At 32.0% G+C, this 16,813-nt stretch overlaps 1 protein-coding gene across 9 annotated transcripts in view; it reads right to left on the bottom strand.

The window, feature by feature from the left end:
- LOC148612913 (uncharacterized) overlaps nucleotides 1-16,813 on the bottom strand; it is a 40,907-nt gene that overhangs the window by 12,516 nt on the left and 11,578 nt on the right. For 5 of the 9 annotated variants that reach the window (XM_088594790.1, XM_088594794.1, XM_088594796.1 and 2 more), the window contains exons 3-10: nucleotides 13,004-14,866; nucleotides 9,319-9,336; nucleotides 8,144-8,322; nucleotides 5,718-6,257; nucleotides 4,279-4,343; nucleotides 2,857-2,967; nucleotides 1,967-1,999; nucleotides 588-738 (exon numbers count right to left, since the gene is read on the bottom strand). In XM_088594790.1, coding sequence (XP_088450916.1) covers nucleotides 588-738; nucleotides 1,967-1,999; nucleotides 2,857-2,967; nucleotides 4,279-4,343; nucleotides 5,718-6,257; nucleotides 8,144-8,322; nucleotides 9,319-9,336; nucleotides 13,004-14,866 — 2,960 coding nt within the window. The remainder of the gene's footprint in view (nucleotides 1-587; nucleotides 739-1,966; nucleotides 2,000-2,856; nucleotides 2,968-4,278; nucleotides 4,344-5,717; nucleotides 6,258-8,143; nucleotides 8,323-9,318; nucleotides 9,337-13,003; nucleotides 14,867-16,813) is intronic. The other 4 variants (XM_088594795.1, XM_088594797.1, XM_088594792.1 and 1 more) reach the window with 4 other exon arrangements.

The raw sequence follows: 16,813 nt of genomic DNA, 5'->3' as shown, positions 1-16,813 counted from the left end.
TGGGAGCATGGACCAGGTGCACCGGTAGGGTAACGTCCTCTGCTTTTCTAGAAACACACGCCGAGTTGCTCATAAAAAGTCAAGTCCAGGGTAGACAAGCAAGGACAGGAAAACTATGACCCATTGAATAAATCAGTTTTCATGGTGCAGATGGATACATCATAACGATCCACGAGTTCATGATGACCATAAAACCTCTGTAGTGATGACTTCAATCTTGTAGCAACATAACCCTATTCCAGAAGCTTATTTGTTAGAGTTCTAGAGTTGAAAAATCTTCAATTCTTATATACTTTAAAAACTTTTGCACTACATGTACAAATTAATGCCTGGTTTGAACTCCATACCAACTCAAATACTGTGAAATAACTATTTTTTTGGTACTAATTTTCACAGTTTTTGAGATTCAGTCAAAACCAATGATCTACTGTGTAATATTAATATGATTTTAGGCTTTGCCTATGAGAGCTTTGTACTCAAAATATGACATTTACAATTCATTGTATTCCTAGACAAATTTATCAAAATAAAGAAAATTTCTTACTGGAAATTATGACCTATTGTTTTTTAACTCAAAAGATGTGTACCCTAATAAAGCTTTGGTTTTCCACACTGGCATATGGCTCCTTCCTTCGGACTCCACCATTCTGTACTGGTCCATTCTCAGTGATGGCCTCAGATGGTCTCCTCCTCCCTAACAATCTAGCTTCTTCATCTCTATCATGGAGTTGTTCCCATCTGACAAACAAAAGCAGTACATGAAATAGTTGTACTTACATTCACCATATGGAATTGTTTTCACCATAAAGTCATTTGTATAAAAGGAGTCGGAGGATAACTTAAATTAGAACTACATGTAGAAGAGAAATATGTAATTCAAGTGGTGGTTGAGTAGGGACGATGTATTTGCAGAAAAAATATATTTTTTAAAAGAATGTTTTGAAAGCCATCTTATTTGTTAAGTAAAATGAATAGAACAAAATTGTAAAGTGATAAAATTTCTATTTAAAAAAACAAAACAAAATAAAAAAAACCACTTAAAATCTGTTATGTGATGTGTGCTTCTTGTGTTATTACTGGCTATAAATCAAGTTTAAAAAATGATAACTATAGTTTCTAGCTAGAAAATGTACAGTATTGCAATACAAAAAAAATTATCAACAACTTTTAGCACCTGATAATTTTTTGTTACCTATAACAAGACATGATTTTACCAAGTCAATAAAAAAGCATAAATTTGCAAATATGGAAGTAAACATATAGTAAAAAAAAAAACAATTTAATGGGAGATATAAAAAATTGACCAAAAAAAAATGCAAAATGAAACTTAAATTTAATGATAAAAAGTAGCCGACCAGTAAAACTAAGAGAATTAATCTATAAATATTCATATTGGTATACAAAGAAATAGATTATCATAATTATCTACCAATATTCCCAAATAAGCCTTTGTTATCTAAACTTATGATATTATGACTTGAAATATACTACATGTAATACAGATCAAACAATGTCTGAAATTAGGTGCAATCCAACATCCCTTACATTGTACATATAAGTCTGTATTGGTTAAATAAATACACAAATACATTAGCCAAAATATGCAGCCTCAAAACCTGAATATAAGAGAATTATGGAGAAAAGTGAGCAAGTCTTTTCATTCATATATTTCCTTTTCCATGTGCCAGAAATCTAAATTTATAGATTACTTAATTGATTCCAAAGTATTAGTAACTCATTCTAGGAAGTTTAGCACACAATTTAAAAAAAAATAGAGTTCTAAAATCTAAGAAGATGTTCCCAACTCCGACACTTTTGCAAAAACACTGTTTTCTGATATATGATTGAACAGTTCTGATCTTGGTATTTTCAATGTAGCAATGAAAACATAATTTTATTGTTTCATGAACAAGTACAAATATCAGATGCCATTTTACCCATAATTCTCTGATTCAGTAAGACTCACCCATCGTCAACATCAATTTCCTCTGGCGAGGAACTGTAATAAATCAGGAAAAGAGTTGAAGAAAAAAGATGGAATGTTTCAACCGAGGTTACATTATCATATAATGAATAATGTACTATAAAGAGGTATGTGTACACTGGTAATGTTAATGTTCCTAATTAGTATTGGTAGTTGCTTCTTTCAGTGATACAAGTGCAGACTCCTGAGAATTTGGAAAAGTGGGGATCCAGGCTATAATTTGCTTATTTGTTACAAAATTTTATACAAAATATCAAATTTTCAAACAAAATATGAAACCCCTTCTAAATCTGCCACTGGTTTTAAATAAAAAGTACATCTCAACTTCAATTATGTAATATTTAACAAGGTTTTAATTTTATCTACTCCTATAATTAAGTCTCTTCTTCTGTAATTTAATACTGGATTATTTTTTTGTTTTTTTAATCTTTAGTCTATCTTGGGGTTTTAAAAAAAGCAAAATTAATGGTCTCACCTTAAAAGTTTATCCAAGTATATTTTTCAAGCAAGAATTGATTACTTCCAAGACAACAATGACATCTTCCTCTAATGAACAATCATTTAGAAAGAGTTTCAATCAAAAATGAATGAAACTTGAAATAAGTACCAATGTAACAACCCCCTTGCCATGCAATATTAAGCACAACACGGAACTGTAGATTTAGAAATTACTGCATCATTTATTATCACAATTTGAAATATAAAACCAAAATACTTATTTGCAATAACATAACAAGCCAACTCAAATCAAAGTAATATTTCCAAAATGTGGGTTTAAAATATTTCAATTACAACCTTATTGCAGTTTATAAGTTTTTTGCAATAATAAAAGCACTGCAATAATTCCCAAATTCATAGTATGCCCTGTATACCTGTCAAGTTCATCATTAAACCAGTTAGCACTTCCGCTCTGACTAGAAGACGGACGACTGCTGTTAGAGTGAAGCTGGTTACGACTACTGCTGCGACTAGAGCCAGGTAAACTGTGGTTAGAGGTTTTGTTTAAACTGTGATGTTAGAAGTAAGCAGAATCTGGCAAGACTATCTCAGTGGTTTAGCTTAGATTTACCTATAGGCCCTACATTAAATGCAGCTTGTACAAATTTTCATCTTTAAAATACAATGAAATAAAATTTCTCACGTCCCACTTTTTCCAAAAAGGCTCATTAAAGCCAGAAAATCAAAATAACCAAGAAATAATTTATACTGTTCAAATGGACAATGAATAAGATCAAACATCTATTACAAATTGTGTATGTAAAAGAAGTAAATTTCAAAACTTAGCAGCCTAAATGAGATGCAGCCAAAAAAAAATCCTTTTAAAAAATGTGGCCAAATATTTATAAAAACTATGCCCTTTTTCATTTCTATACACATGTTTTCAATATTCAAAATTTATGAGCAGTGAACATGGTAAATGATTTAAAAGAAAGCTAAATCACTAAGAATCTTTTGTTACCCAGCACGTAATGACAATTAATTGACAAGAAAATGAATGAAAATCATTAGATACAATAAAGCTGCAGTTAAATATTGATCATGCAAGCTTTTGTTACTAGTTCAGATTAAAATCCAATTAAAAATATAAGTAAAGTGTATAAGGTTATCTGAAATTACAGCACATACAATGATAATGTTCATGGGATAACATTGGTCTTCCGTAGGTAAAATGACCATTACCTGAATTTATGTTAAAAAGTTTAAATCAGTTTTTCCATTATTCCTTTGTCTACCCGAAAGGCAGTTTACCAAATGACTGCAATTTTATCAAACAACAATAACAATCAACTCTATCCCTGATCATGGTAACTGTATGCACTGTAAGTGACCTGTGGGTAGATATTATTTTTTTTTGCTGCTAATCAATTTTCTTAATGTGATTATTGAATAAAAGTAACTTGAGTTCAAAACAAATATTTGACAACATAGTAAAAGGCCATCTTAAACTAATACGATGTTGCTGGTAGCATGTTCTAAATTCATTAGTATGTCTTCAATTTTGTTCAAGAATGAATCATTCGCAAAACCAAACAGCTAGCTTATAACTTAATATTATGTGCTGACAAGGTGCTACATGTACATGTAAGAAAGAAATCAATCTTACAGAGTTCTAATAAGCCAAATGCACCAAAATTCTAAGATCTAAGATTGCATTTTTTCAAAACAAAAATATTGGCTCTTTATATGGGAAGCATTTTTCCTGTAAACCCTTTGTAGGCCTACCTTCAGCTGCGAAGCACTCTCATTGTTAAGAAAACCCCTACATAATTCTATAATCAGTAGCCACCTCTTACCTGTCCTGTAATTCCTTTGGCATTTTGAAAATATCAGGTTCATCATCACAGATTCCTCTCAATTTCTGTAAAGATAAAAGAAAAGTATTATTTTAACTTGAGTTTGAAAACTACCTAATCCAAAAAAACAAAAACAAAAACAGATATTAAGAATCTTACATCACTTAGAATGCAAGATCAAAAGAAAATAGAATTCCCAAAGTAAATGTTTCAAGTTCCCTTGCAAGGCTCTGTCAAGTTAGACAATACTGAAATTGTATCTGGGTGTCTGAGATTTCTTAGTCATGTATTATAGGGGTTGTACAGTGTCATATTCTTTTTAACACTTTTTCAATCAATTAAAGATTAGTCAACCAACTCAGGAAGATCTGATTATACTATATCATAATGATCCCATGTTTTATTTTGTGAGATGAGGAAGTCTCACATGGCTCCATGTTTCAAAATTAAGAAAAAGAACTATGGTATTACTGGAATAGCATACAAAGCAACATTTTGAACAGCGATCAATTCCTTAACTTGGAAAATAATGGTCCATATAGATCAGAAGTTGGTATATATTTGGATACTCTTTAAAGCTGTGAAAGATTACTATAGCAACCCCTTCAGTTTACCTTGGACTGAAACCTGATTGCATGGTCAAATAATGATTTGGTAACTTGATTTTATTTACAAATCCATTTGTGTCAACAAACACATTAATACAAAAAATAATGTGTCCCAACTTACAAACAAGCTCAAAGCTGTAGAAGTAATCAAAATACTTGTAAAACCATTTAGGCACTTGTGAGTATAATTCAACCTCAGGAGTCATTCAGAAAAAAGTGATACATGCACTGAAGACAAATGGGTAGCCTTGGTCTGACATTTTCATCCCGTTGGGGTTGTTGTCTCTTTGACATATACATAGTATTCTACTTCAATTTTCTACTTATTTTAAGGTAGACCTTTTCTAATGGAAGCTTGATAGGCTTTTGTGCAATTGAACATGATGCAAACATATCACTGATTTCAAGAGTTATGTCCCTTACCCAAGGTCTACCTCCTTAAAATAAAAAGCTGTCAAAAAAACACTAGCTTGAACAGAAAAGAACCAACAAGTTAGTTTAACAAGGTTTTTACAGCTTTTAAAATATAATAAGAAACTAATTAAGTGTTAAGTATTGGAAGTTTTTGTTATAATCTAAAGAATTTCATCTCGTGCTAAACAAAAGTTTGTGGAAAAGGACCTTGCAGGGAAAGGTAAATTTCTACTTAATACATCTAACTGACTAAGTGTCAAAAATCAAATAAGTGATGCGTAACCTTCTGTATAATATTTATACTTAACAATAACAAGCAAATTATTAGTTGAGTTTTCTAATTTCATAAGCAGGTGAATGTACCTAGTGGTATCTATAGCCCAATAACAATCTTACATGGATTGATAGAAAACCTACCCTGACCAGATTATCAATTTCCTTGTCTCTCTCAGGCGTCTGTGCCATCTGTTTTAACCTTCGATATCTATCCATTAATGCATTATATTCCTCATGTAATCGTTTCACTTTTTGTTCAAATTCAGAATTTTTTCTTGGTTCAATTAAATCATCCCCTGCTTTGGTTCCTTTCATTTTTTGTTTCATTTGGTCGACAGATCGACCTTCTTGGTCACTGTGGTCTGACATTTCAGTCTCAGTAGTCTTTTTCTGGAAAGGTTGACGCTGTGATGCCTTTTCCTTTTCACTTTGTTCAACAGCTTCATGAATTTCATCAAATTTCATCCCAAGTCTAAATAATTCCCCTTCTAGCTCTTTATCACCATCAAAATTTATATCTGCCAGATTAGGTGTGGATCTTTTCAACACATTGTAGTCCTCCTTAGATTGTAAGTAGTCATGACGTAACTTTTCATGATTTGTCCGAATTTTATCAAAAACTTTTTCTTGTTCTTCATGTGTTAGTTGACCCTCTTCCATCAATGTTTTAAATGACTCCATCTGCAATTAGAATTCAGATGAAATAATAATTATTTTTAATAAAGGTCTATCTGAGAAGTTTCAGCTTTTTAGTATGGTAGATATTTAATGTGTTGGTTCACACTGAACATATATGAATATATAACTTAACAGTAAAAGCTAGCTTGCTAGCATGGCAGCTCTCCTTTTATAGTACTTTACAGTGAAACCTAGCTTGCTAGCAAGGCAGCCCTACTTTTATAGTTCTATACCGTAAAAACTGGCTTGCTAGAATGGCAGCCCTACTTTTATAGATCTATACAGTGAAACGTGGCAGCCTTACTTTTATAGATCTATACAGTAAAACCTGGCTTGCTAGCATGGCAGCCCTACTTTTATAGATCTATACAGTGGAACCTGGCTTGGTAGCATGGCAGCCTTACTTTTATAGTTCTATACAGTGGAACCTGGCAGCCTTACTTTTATAGTTCTATACAGTAAACCTGGCTTGCTAGAATGGCAGCCTTACTTTTATAGATCTATACAGTGAAATCTGTCATAACCAAACCATTTCTGAACTGTAGAACCTGTTCAGTTTAAACAGGTGTTTAGTTAAGTCAAGTGTCTAGTGTAGACAGGTTATAAGTTTTTAGGGTTTAAGTGTAAGTGTTTGTAAGAATCAGGTAAAATAGGAAAAATCAGAAACATGTATGTCAAAACCCCATTAATCTGACAATAAAATATCAATCAAGGATGCTTTCTCTATTTGAAAAGACCATTATTTGATCTCTGCATCATTGGATTTGCTCAGAAAATTACTTAATAGAATCTTAGAAAAATAAGATTTTTGACAGAGTTATCTGCCCTTGAAATGTTCATTTTCAGTACATTTCAATGAAATTATAACTCAATGCATCAACATGATATGGAAAATATTGTCTTTTCCTTGATTCTGATGGTGCAAATAGTCAAATTACACTATCAAAATGATAGGGTTTTTTTCATACCATGTTTCACCCACTGCCTAATTCTTATTGAGACTGAAACTTAAGTTATTTTAGGGTTCAATTTAGAGTCAATTTAGACAGGTTACATTGTACAATATAAAAACATAAAAAAGAAGCCAAAGTACATGTACTTGGAGCTTTATGAGAGAAAAATTTTAACCTAAGATTATGGCATTGGTCTATAATCAACACAGAGTTTTCAGAATTTTAAAATTCAAAAGTCAATAAACTCTGAAATGGCATTCCTACTCTAATTCATTTGAGTTTATGTAAATAATTGCTGGTCTTTTATTTCAGAAATATTTCAATATCAATCCTTCACAATTACATAGGAATATTTAAAGTTGTATATGTAGGATAATTTATTATAGAAAACACTACACACATTTAGTAAGAGGATTAAACTGGGTTGAAATTCGTTGAACTTTGTACAAAAATGTTTGGAAAGAAAATTGTAAGCTACATAAAAAATTAAAGGCCTAAGATAAAGGTATATTTCTCCTTGACCAAGTATTAAGTTAAAAGGCAATATTGTAAATATAATAAAAGCTAGGAGTACCTGACATGAACAACCTAATTTAGGGGTGATGTCCTGGTTTGCCCACTATTAATTGCAGGTATATATAAAAAAGGGGGTTATGCTGTTTAAACAATAAAGGTCCCTATTATCTCTAACTTACTATTAAATTAAGGGAAATATGCACATTTTAACAAATCTTGATTACAGTGTCAATATTTGACAATATGAAAAATGTTTGGTAATATGACTGAAACTTCAGTTTTTTTTTATTTTAAGACAAACCAAATACTCACCAAAATATAAAAAAAAAAACAGATTTCAACTGACAAACCAGTGGTGTCAAATTTGTCATTTACAACATGTATTTAAATAATTTTAATTATGTAAGAAATAGTACCGACCCTTTCATCGAGACTCCGAGCTTGTACCAATAGCCCAATCTTAACCCCCTCAGCCCCATTACTGGGTGTCGTTCTGAGCTCCAATGGATGGCCATTGAGTAAACCTGAATCTGATTGGCTACGGCCTTTGTAACGTTGATCATGAAATCTTTCATTCTGAAACTCAGCTCCAATACTGTCTGCAAATATAAGAGAAAAAATAGTCACCACTTTAAACAAATAAACAAATGATGATGGAAGGATGTTCTTGAAATAATGGTAGTTGAAAGGTTGAATTTTTTATATGTACATGAAACATGAAGTTCAAAGGTTTTTACATTTGATGTACAATTCATGACTTTCACTCCAATGTGTTGTTTTGATAATCCTTTCAGAATTAAATGTAAATGACAAATGGATACAACATTTTAATGAACCCAACAAATGTTTAGTGTGTGAAAAAAATAACATTTGAACCAAAATAGATGAAAAGAAAAGACAAAATTTCTGAAACAATGAATCTCTTTAGATATCTCCAGCAGTGTCTACTCAGTGGCTGCTAATTTCTAACAGTATACTGCCCTTCAAAAACTCTATTGACAACATAGATTATTTTACATAGAAAAACCACACCCTTGCAAGACAAAGCTACTAATTCATACTATCTATGCAGAAAAGCAACAGGAAAGCGAATTTTTCATACATTTATGAGTACTCTTTATAATCCTTTAAACCATCCTAACAATCACCAATTTCAAAAGTCGAAAATAGAACTAACATATATTCTTATTCATATACCCCATTCTTTCAAATAGAAAGTCAAAATTTTTAATATATCTCATTTGTTGCTGTTTTTTTTTCCAAGCATGGCTGGAACCTTTTTTTTATATATGTTTGCACATAAAATGATTATTCAATAACTGTCAGCCAAAGTACTGCTTTCATTTCTTTCATTTTAGGAAGTTCGTTAGACTTTTATATATGGCTAAAAATAAATCTATTTAAAATATGTATATTCAACAATAGACAGATTAACATGCAATAATTACTAAAATTAAAAGCAAATGAGTGTCAAAAACATGCACATATAGACTTCCTAAAGATGTAAAACTCCATAACAATGCTTAAACAAGAAGCAAATCTGTCCTATGCAAAACCAAAAGTGCCACCATGCAATCCTAATGAATATAACCTACCCTCCTCTCGAGAAACTTCTGAAATAGCAGAAAGAGGTCGTAAAATCCATGTATCACTATATGCCAAGGGATGTAAATTCCTTTTGAAGCTCCGTCGAGATAAATTTAATAACTCCTGTTCATCGAAGGTCATTTTGTCCAAGTAGGTTCATTTTACTTAAAAGTTTATAACAATGTGAATTTTTCTATCTATTTTAACAATGCACTGAACATAAGTATGGAACAATAGCATTATTTTTAGTCCATGGCCTTTAATTATTTCATATGTGTTAAAGTATGTTGGTTTTAGCATACACTAAGCTCCGTTAATCCAACAGATAACTTGACAAGTAAAATGAGGATTTGCCAATTATGTCTAAATTTAATGTCTCAGAAATCGATCATTCTTTTAAGAAAAGAGAAGAAAATATAATAAGCAATGAATACTTGCATGAAAAAAATCCTTCAAAACAAAGTAACAAGTACAATGAATTACTGTCTCAGATTTCGAGAATATTGTCACTTTCTACTCAAAACACTAAAATGCCACATAAAAAAAGTTGAAACAGCAAAATTTTCAACAATATTATAATAAGGTCGACATCATGTGCATTTGAAACAACCATTTATGTAAATAAATATTTAATTTTCTCTAGAATAAATCCTTTTGGCATGAATACCTAATAAATAATGTATATTAGCTCTACTCTTAAGTCGACAGAAAATTCATCAAGTCTCTATTGCACCTTTACAAAGTATATTTTCAATGGATCCCTTTAAAATTGATGAACTCATGAATAGATGGAATTTGTTTTCAGAAATAGATGAAGTCTATATCCATTAACAGCTAGCATTATTAGGTTAAACAAAATAAATCATTGTTTTCGGTTTTTTGTCTTACAAAATGGCTTTTAGGCCAAGAATAAAATGTCTGTATAAGATTACCCTACCTGCCTTTTTTTCTGCCTACATTAGCACATTTTAAAGTTATTTTTTTAATAAAATGCCACTAAATTATCCCTTTTAAGTCGCTAATATTGTTAGCAACTTCTTGCACTCATACTTTTTGTACTTAATATTCGCATATGATTTGCATAAATCTGTAGTTAAACGCCAATAAATGTTGCAGATCCTCACCATGTTTACCACCACAGTGTCATAGTTCTAGTTTCATACAAGATAAAAATGTACCTCTTAAGTTTTATACACGTGTGTTCTACGTGTATTTCGTGCTTGTACGAGAACAGTAACTGTACATGAAATGAACGGTTAGCTTTGAACATTACCCAGTTTCCGATTAAGGCACGGAGGCTCGTTAAAAGACTATATAGGTCATATACTTTTGCATGCCCCGATATTTATGAACATTCATTACCAGCTGCTTAATCAGATTCCTAATCTGGTTCACTGGTCAATATGATGTGACCAAAAGGTCGCTACAACGTACCTTTTTTTAAAACATATCATACACATGTCTATGCCTTTTTTTTTTAGCTTGTATTAGAATGGGAAGTTTACATTAAAAGATAATGATAGGTTAGCATTAAATATATGTAATATTACCCAGTTTCCAATTCAAACACCGGCATTTGTTACAATTGATTATATAAAGGTCATACATATTATAAGGACGCTGATATCTATGTATAGCCATTCGGGTCATAATGGTTACGAAAGAGTTTGCAATAATAAGGGAACCAAAATTTTAGCGGAAGTCACCCGATTATAGAGCATATCGCAATTGTACCATTTCGGATGCTGAAAGTAGGCCAAAATCAGTGACAGTGATTATCTGAAGATCAGTGACTTTGAAGATTTCAGTCTTTAATTTTAGTTGAGCACAACTGAAGTAAAGACATCCTCCCATAAAAAATGAAATTATTTTACCTACCTACATTACCTACTTTTTCATCATATGTAACCTTAAACAGACATTTTTTTTTTCTAGGCCTTAACAGAAGTTATAGAAGATATTCCTAAAGAACATGTATACAGGAACACCCTGGACAATACTGGCCATATGTACTACAGATCAAGATTAAAAAAAGGCAATTTAAAAAAAATTTCTTGAGCCCTTTTTGCATTTCATGAAGTCTAAATGGTCATTTTAAAGAGTTTTTTGTCCTTTTTATAAGTAGAGGCCCAAATCCCCTAAAATGATACCTCAAAACGCTCTGTGAAAAAAAAGAAACCTAAAATGTCTTGTTGAAAAGTACAATTGAAATTAACATTTTCGAGTACGTAGAAAAGGGGGAACATATTATAATTTGTGTTTGGCCTAAATGTCTAAATTTAAAATTTCATTAATTCATTTACTATAGGAAATAAGATTCAGGTATTTGATGTGAACAATGTAAAATCAGTAAATAAAAGTGTTTGGAATTTAATTGGAAAAACCAGCCTGTATGATAAGCATAAGGTTAGATTAAATCAAAATGCTGGGTTTTACACAGCACTAAAAAATTAGATAACGGTACATGTACATGTGTGTAACATTCAAGGGATGTTACTGTTTTATCTTTTTTCATATGGTCTTTTATTCAGAAAAAGAAGAGATTTTTTAGTTCTTGTATGTCAGGAAACACCAGAAATAAAAAATTGTAAAAACAACTGAACAACCCATGTCAACACACACTGTTTCATTGAAGAGATTTCATCGAAATTATAAAAGGGCATAATAAAAATACTCTATGCAAGCATGCAAGATTTAAGTAAAGGAATAAAGAGAAGATATATTTTGCATAATCCAGATGAAACCATGTGGATAAAATGGATGTAGTAGTAAAGAATGAAATTTAAATCAAATATTTAACTGATTCAATAAAATTTATTCTGAACAGTGATTTCCAATGTTTAGAACACACAAACTGGCAATGGTTCAATTCTTTTAATTTACAGAATTAAAATTCATAAATACACATTTTAACTTTTATCGTTCCATTTATGAGATGAATTTATAAGTAATTTTAAAATTCGACCATTGATCCAACATTTAACATTCTACGTGGTCTACATTATAAGTTCCAAAAGTATATATTTATAATTTAAATGCCAGTACGTTAATTTCAATTAAAGTAACGACCTAATTACATGTACAGGTGAGTCTTGACGAGTCTCTGCATGTCTACCAAGAAATGTTGTACATTACACAGGGATTTATAGTTAAAGGTTTAGATTCTTGGCACATTTAAGTAAAAGTATGTTTACCTAGAGATGTAATAAAATGTGCAGATAGATTTAAACAATATTTTATTGTTTGTATGAAAAAGGTGAATTCCGCTAACTGTCCCATTTGAAATATATCAACATGTCACAAATATTTATTGCAGATATTTATCAGTTGAGCTTAAGCCAAAAAAAAAAAAACTTTTTAAAATTTACTGACAGATGAATATAGAGGTCTTAAAACAGAGCATATTATCAATAACTGCATGACACTCAGGTTAACATCTACTGAGAGGTTTGTACTGTTCTGGAATACTACAATTGAATGATGTTTAATTGATTTGTGATGGATATGCACACTAAATAAGTAACAAACACAGAGACTATCAATACCAGCATACATGTCCATCTCCCCACAAAAAAATGTTTGTTAGTCGTAGAAAACTTACAGCAAAAAAATTTCTATAAGCGTATCAGATTTTGTAGGAGGGTTAATTGGAAATGGTAGGACCTTACTGAGAATCCATCAATCTTATCTTACCTTGAGACAAAGGACTACATATAGACCCCTGGAAAGGTGAAGGTGACTTGACAGCTCGACCTGGTCCTAGTTGTAGTATCTGCTGTTGCTGGGCACCAGGTAGAGATCCCGATGTTGCCTGACTAGGGGTTGGAGAGTCAGAATGTAATGTAATTTTAGCTCCAAGTCGTAATTGATCAATCGTTAACTCGGCTAATGCATACTTTGACAGCAACTTATCATAGTCCATTTGTAATTGTTGGACAAGCTCAGTAGCTTGTTTACGTTTGTGAAATTCCTGTTTAAGTTTAGAGGAAAGTTCAACTTTTGCTTTGTCTGACGAGGCACTAAGATCTTCAGTGTGATCAGTTTCGGGTTGGTCAATATTGATATGAGATAAATCCACTAATGACATGTTTGTATAAGCTGGTTTCATGGGACCAAACTTAGAAGCCAGATTTGTTGTACTTTTACTCTTAACCCTGAAGTTTTTGTTGGCATTTTCCTCACTAGGAGTGGGTTTTGGTAGAAGTCGTTTAGGCATTTTTTCAGAGCTTTGTTCTTTTCCTTTACTTCCTTTATCTGATTGATTTCTTTGAGGTTTAGGTAAGTTTTTTGGAGGTCCTTGATTTGTTGGTGTCTTAGCTCTATCTGATGCCGTGGATCTTTGACTAGCAACTGAGTCTGGACGAGTAGGAGTTGCAGAACTTGACCTTTTAGGAGCTCTTCTGTCTGGAGTTACAGAACCTTCCCTACCATCAGGGGTGAATCCTCTGCTGTCTCCATAATCAGTATCATCAAAAGAGTCCTCAATATAAGACTGTTGTTGAGCATGTTTAGAGTGTCCACGTCTACGAATTTCCTGTTCAGCTCGATCAAATGACCTATCAAATGACCTTTCACCCTGATTTACATGGCTGCCATGGCTAGGGCTCATAGAAGGTACACCCTGGTCATTTTGATATGCTCTAATTTTAGATGGCTTTGGATTTTCAGATATTTTACTAGTGATTAAAAATATTTCATCATCATCATTTGTACGCTGAGAACTTTCTAAATCAATGCTAGCAGCATCCTCAAAATCACGGGATTCTAAATTTTCTTTGTAAAGTTCTAAAGCCTCTTCAGGACTTATTTCTGGGAAAGATCCCCTACTTAATGTTCTTAAAGAAGTAGCAGTTGTAGGTCGTGTTGTCTGAGAAGTCTGATAATCGTGACCTTGATACTGACTACGGCTTAAATCAGGAACAACAGAATCGTCTTCCTGAGGTGTAGGTGTCGCTCTTAAATAATCATCAAATGCAGGACCATCCTCCCTTTCATCAAATTGAATTTCGTCTTTAGAAACATGTTGCTCTAAGTGCTCAAATTCTCTAAGTGAATCTTTATCATCAACTAAATCAGCTCCATCAACTAACACTCCTAATTCTCTTAATTGTTTGTAATATTCCTCATCAAAAAGTTCCTTCCCAGAATCGGTAGACCTCCTTAAATGGTCAGCCTCGTCATATGATAGAGAATTATTATAGCTACTGTGACTACTTCTCACAGATTTATCATTATATTTATCATTAGTTGGTGTTTGAACTCTATCTTGGCCAGTCTCATCATAACCAGTATATCCATCCTGATCAAAGCTTAAATCATCCTTTGATGCTTCTAAATCACTGATATTTTCCCGCTCATCATCTAGAGGGTGTGAAACACTGTCATAACTAGGATATGACTGTAAATCAAACTGCCGTAGAGTAGAAGTACTTCCTGCTGACTGTTTACTACCACCAAAACCAGAATCTGTCCAATGGGTAGAAGCAAATTTACCTGAGTCGTGAAAATCGTAGTCGTCTCTTAAAATACCATCATCATCCAAGTACCCTCCTCCAGCTGAAAAAGGCAAAAAGATAAATGTTAGTTATTAAACTTGATTTGTAACAAGCCTTTTGATTGGTTGGTTTTCTTTGAGCAAACCAGATTATTTTGTATAACCTGGGTTAGTATTATGACTTCATTAATACGGATGGGTCTACACAGAACAATTCAAATAATCCCAGAAAAAACAATGTTTTGATTATGAATCAATTATTAATATTTCATCATTCTTTAAGAATTAAATTATGAGAATGCTTCTACTTTTTGAACAGGTTATATTCAATAAGTGTTAACTGCTACAAACCAGGTTATTTTGTAATACCTGTTCAAAAATTAGAAACATTCCTTCAATAAGTGTAAAGGGTAAAATGTAAAGTATATGTATCAGTCTTACTAACGTTCATGTAAACCATTGTTGAATGACAATCCCCCACAGTAAAAGGAGAATGAAGGTGTTATTGCGAAGTCTAAATTCTTCAAACATTTTTTTTTTCAAAAATCTATTTCTTTTACCATAACTGGCACAAAATTATACATTCTTAACAATGGCTATATCAAAGTTAAACACTAACAGAAGCACAGGTTTTCATGTGTGATAAAACAATTCAAGCTCTGACCAACTACTGGTATGTCTTCATACTGTACATGACTTTTAAGAAGACCAATACTATTTGAGGTATGTAGACATGTTATATATCTGTAGTTGTACACGTTCCAACTTTCAAATTAATAAAATTTGAATTTTAATAGTGTTTTATTATTGCTTCAATTTTCAGATAAATATTTGCCATAGTTCATTCTAAGGATGATTTTAGACTTGTTTGAAACTACAGGTGCATAAACCACAGGATGAATACATAGTGAAATTTGACATTACAAGAAAGTCTAAGAAAAGACTGAAAAATATACCAGAATTTTTTTTCCCAAATAAGAAATCATACGACCTTGTTTATATCAAATGGTTTGTGAGTGTGTTAATACTTTACTTATCATCAGTTCTGCTTGGTTTTATGGCAGGATCCTCCTTGTATTTCTATTTATACACTTTCTCATCATTTGTGTTTGTCAATTAATGTGTTCTTGAATGGTTTCTTTTTTGCCCACAGATTTTCCCTGCTTGATATAATCATTTTCATTTGCATTTTGATTTTTTCACTTTTCTGGCTTCACTCTTAGTCCTCTGGGTTCATCAAGGTTTGTTTGGGCAAAATTCATTGTTCCATTTTGGAAAAGATTCTGAGGTTACCATTTCTGGGGCAAATCCAGTCACTTTCAAATGGAAGGGTGCCAGCCAGGAATCCTCAGAAAAAGGAGGGGTGGTAGGAAATTATTTGCCAATTATTGTCAACTTTACACATGAAATGACAAATTTTACAATAAAAAAGGGGGTCAACCCCCTGCAACCTCCCCCTTGATCAGCATTTCTTCTTGGTTTGATACATCTACTACTTAGATGACAAAATAGCACCATACCATTTAATAACATTAGAATATCAAAACCCCACTCAAAAGGACCTATTGTATATCTTAGTGAGTAAAATAGGAATGTCAATAGTCCAAACCAATAAATATTTCCTGTTTATCAATGCTTTTTATAAATTGAACAGTCCATCTAACTTAATGTTTCTTTAATTCTAAAAAAGAAAATCAATATTACCATCAAAATTTGCAAAACTACAGAATTAAAACCAAAAGAGAATGACTAACCTGTCAAAACTCAACAAACCTTTTCCAAAGAGACTTACATTAATAATACATGTATATGTACAAGGCAATCTATTCTATCCTCATTAGGAGAATTTGTATTGACCAGAACTGGACAATAACTGATCTAGTATCCCTATATAGATCTACAATTAATTACATCCATACATCTAAAGTATTGATTTATAACTCAGATTGCCAAGAATCTGTTTTTGTTTCAGCGCATTAAGGACATTGACAGAGATTTACTGCTTATAG

The sequence above is a fragment of the Perna viridis genome, chromosome 7 (genome assembly GCF_037379345.1).
Source record: "Perna viridis isolate PV_CMFRI_1.1 ecotype Kerala chromosome 7, ASM3737934v1, whole genome shotgun sequence".
NCBI classification, from domain to species: domain Eukaryota; kingdom Metazoa; phylum Mollusca; class Bivalvia; order Mytilida; family Mytilidae; genus Perna; species Perna viridis.
Note: the sequence above shows the minus strand (reverse complement) of the source record. Positions and strands in the feature narration are given on the sequence as shown.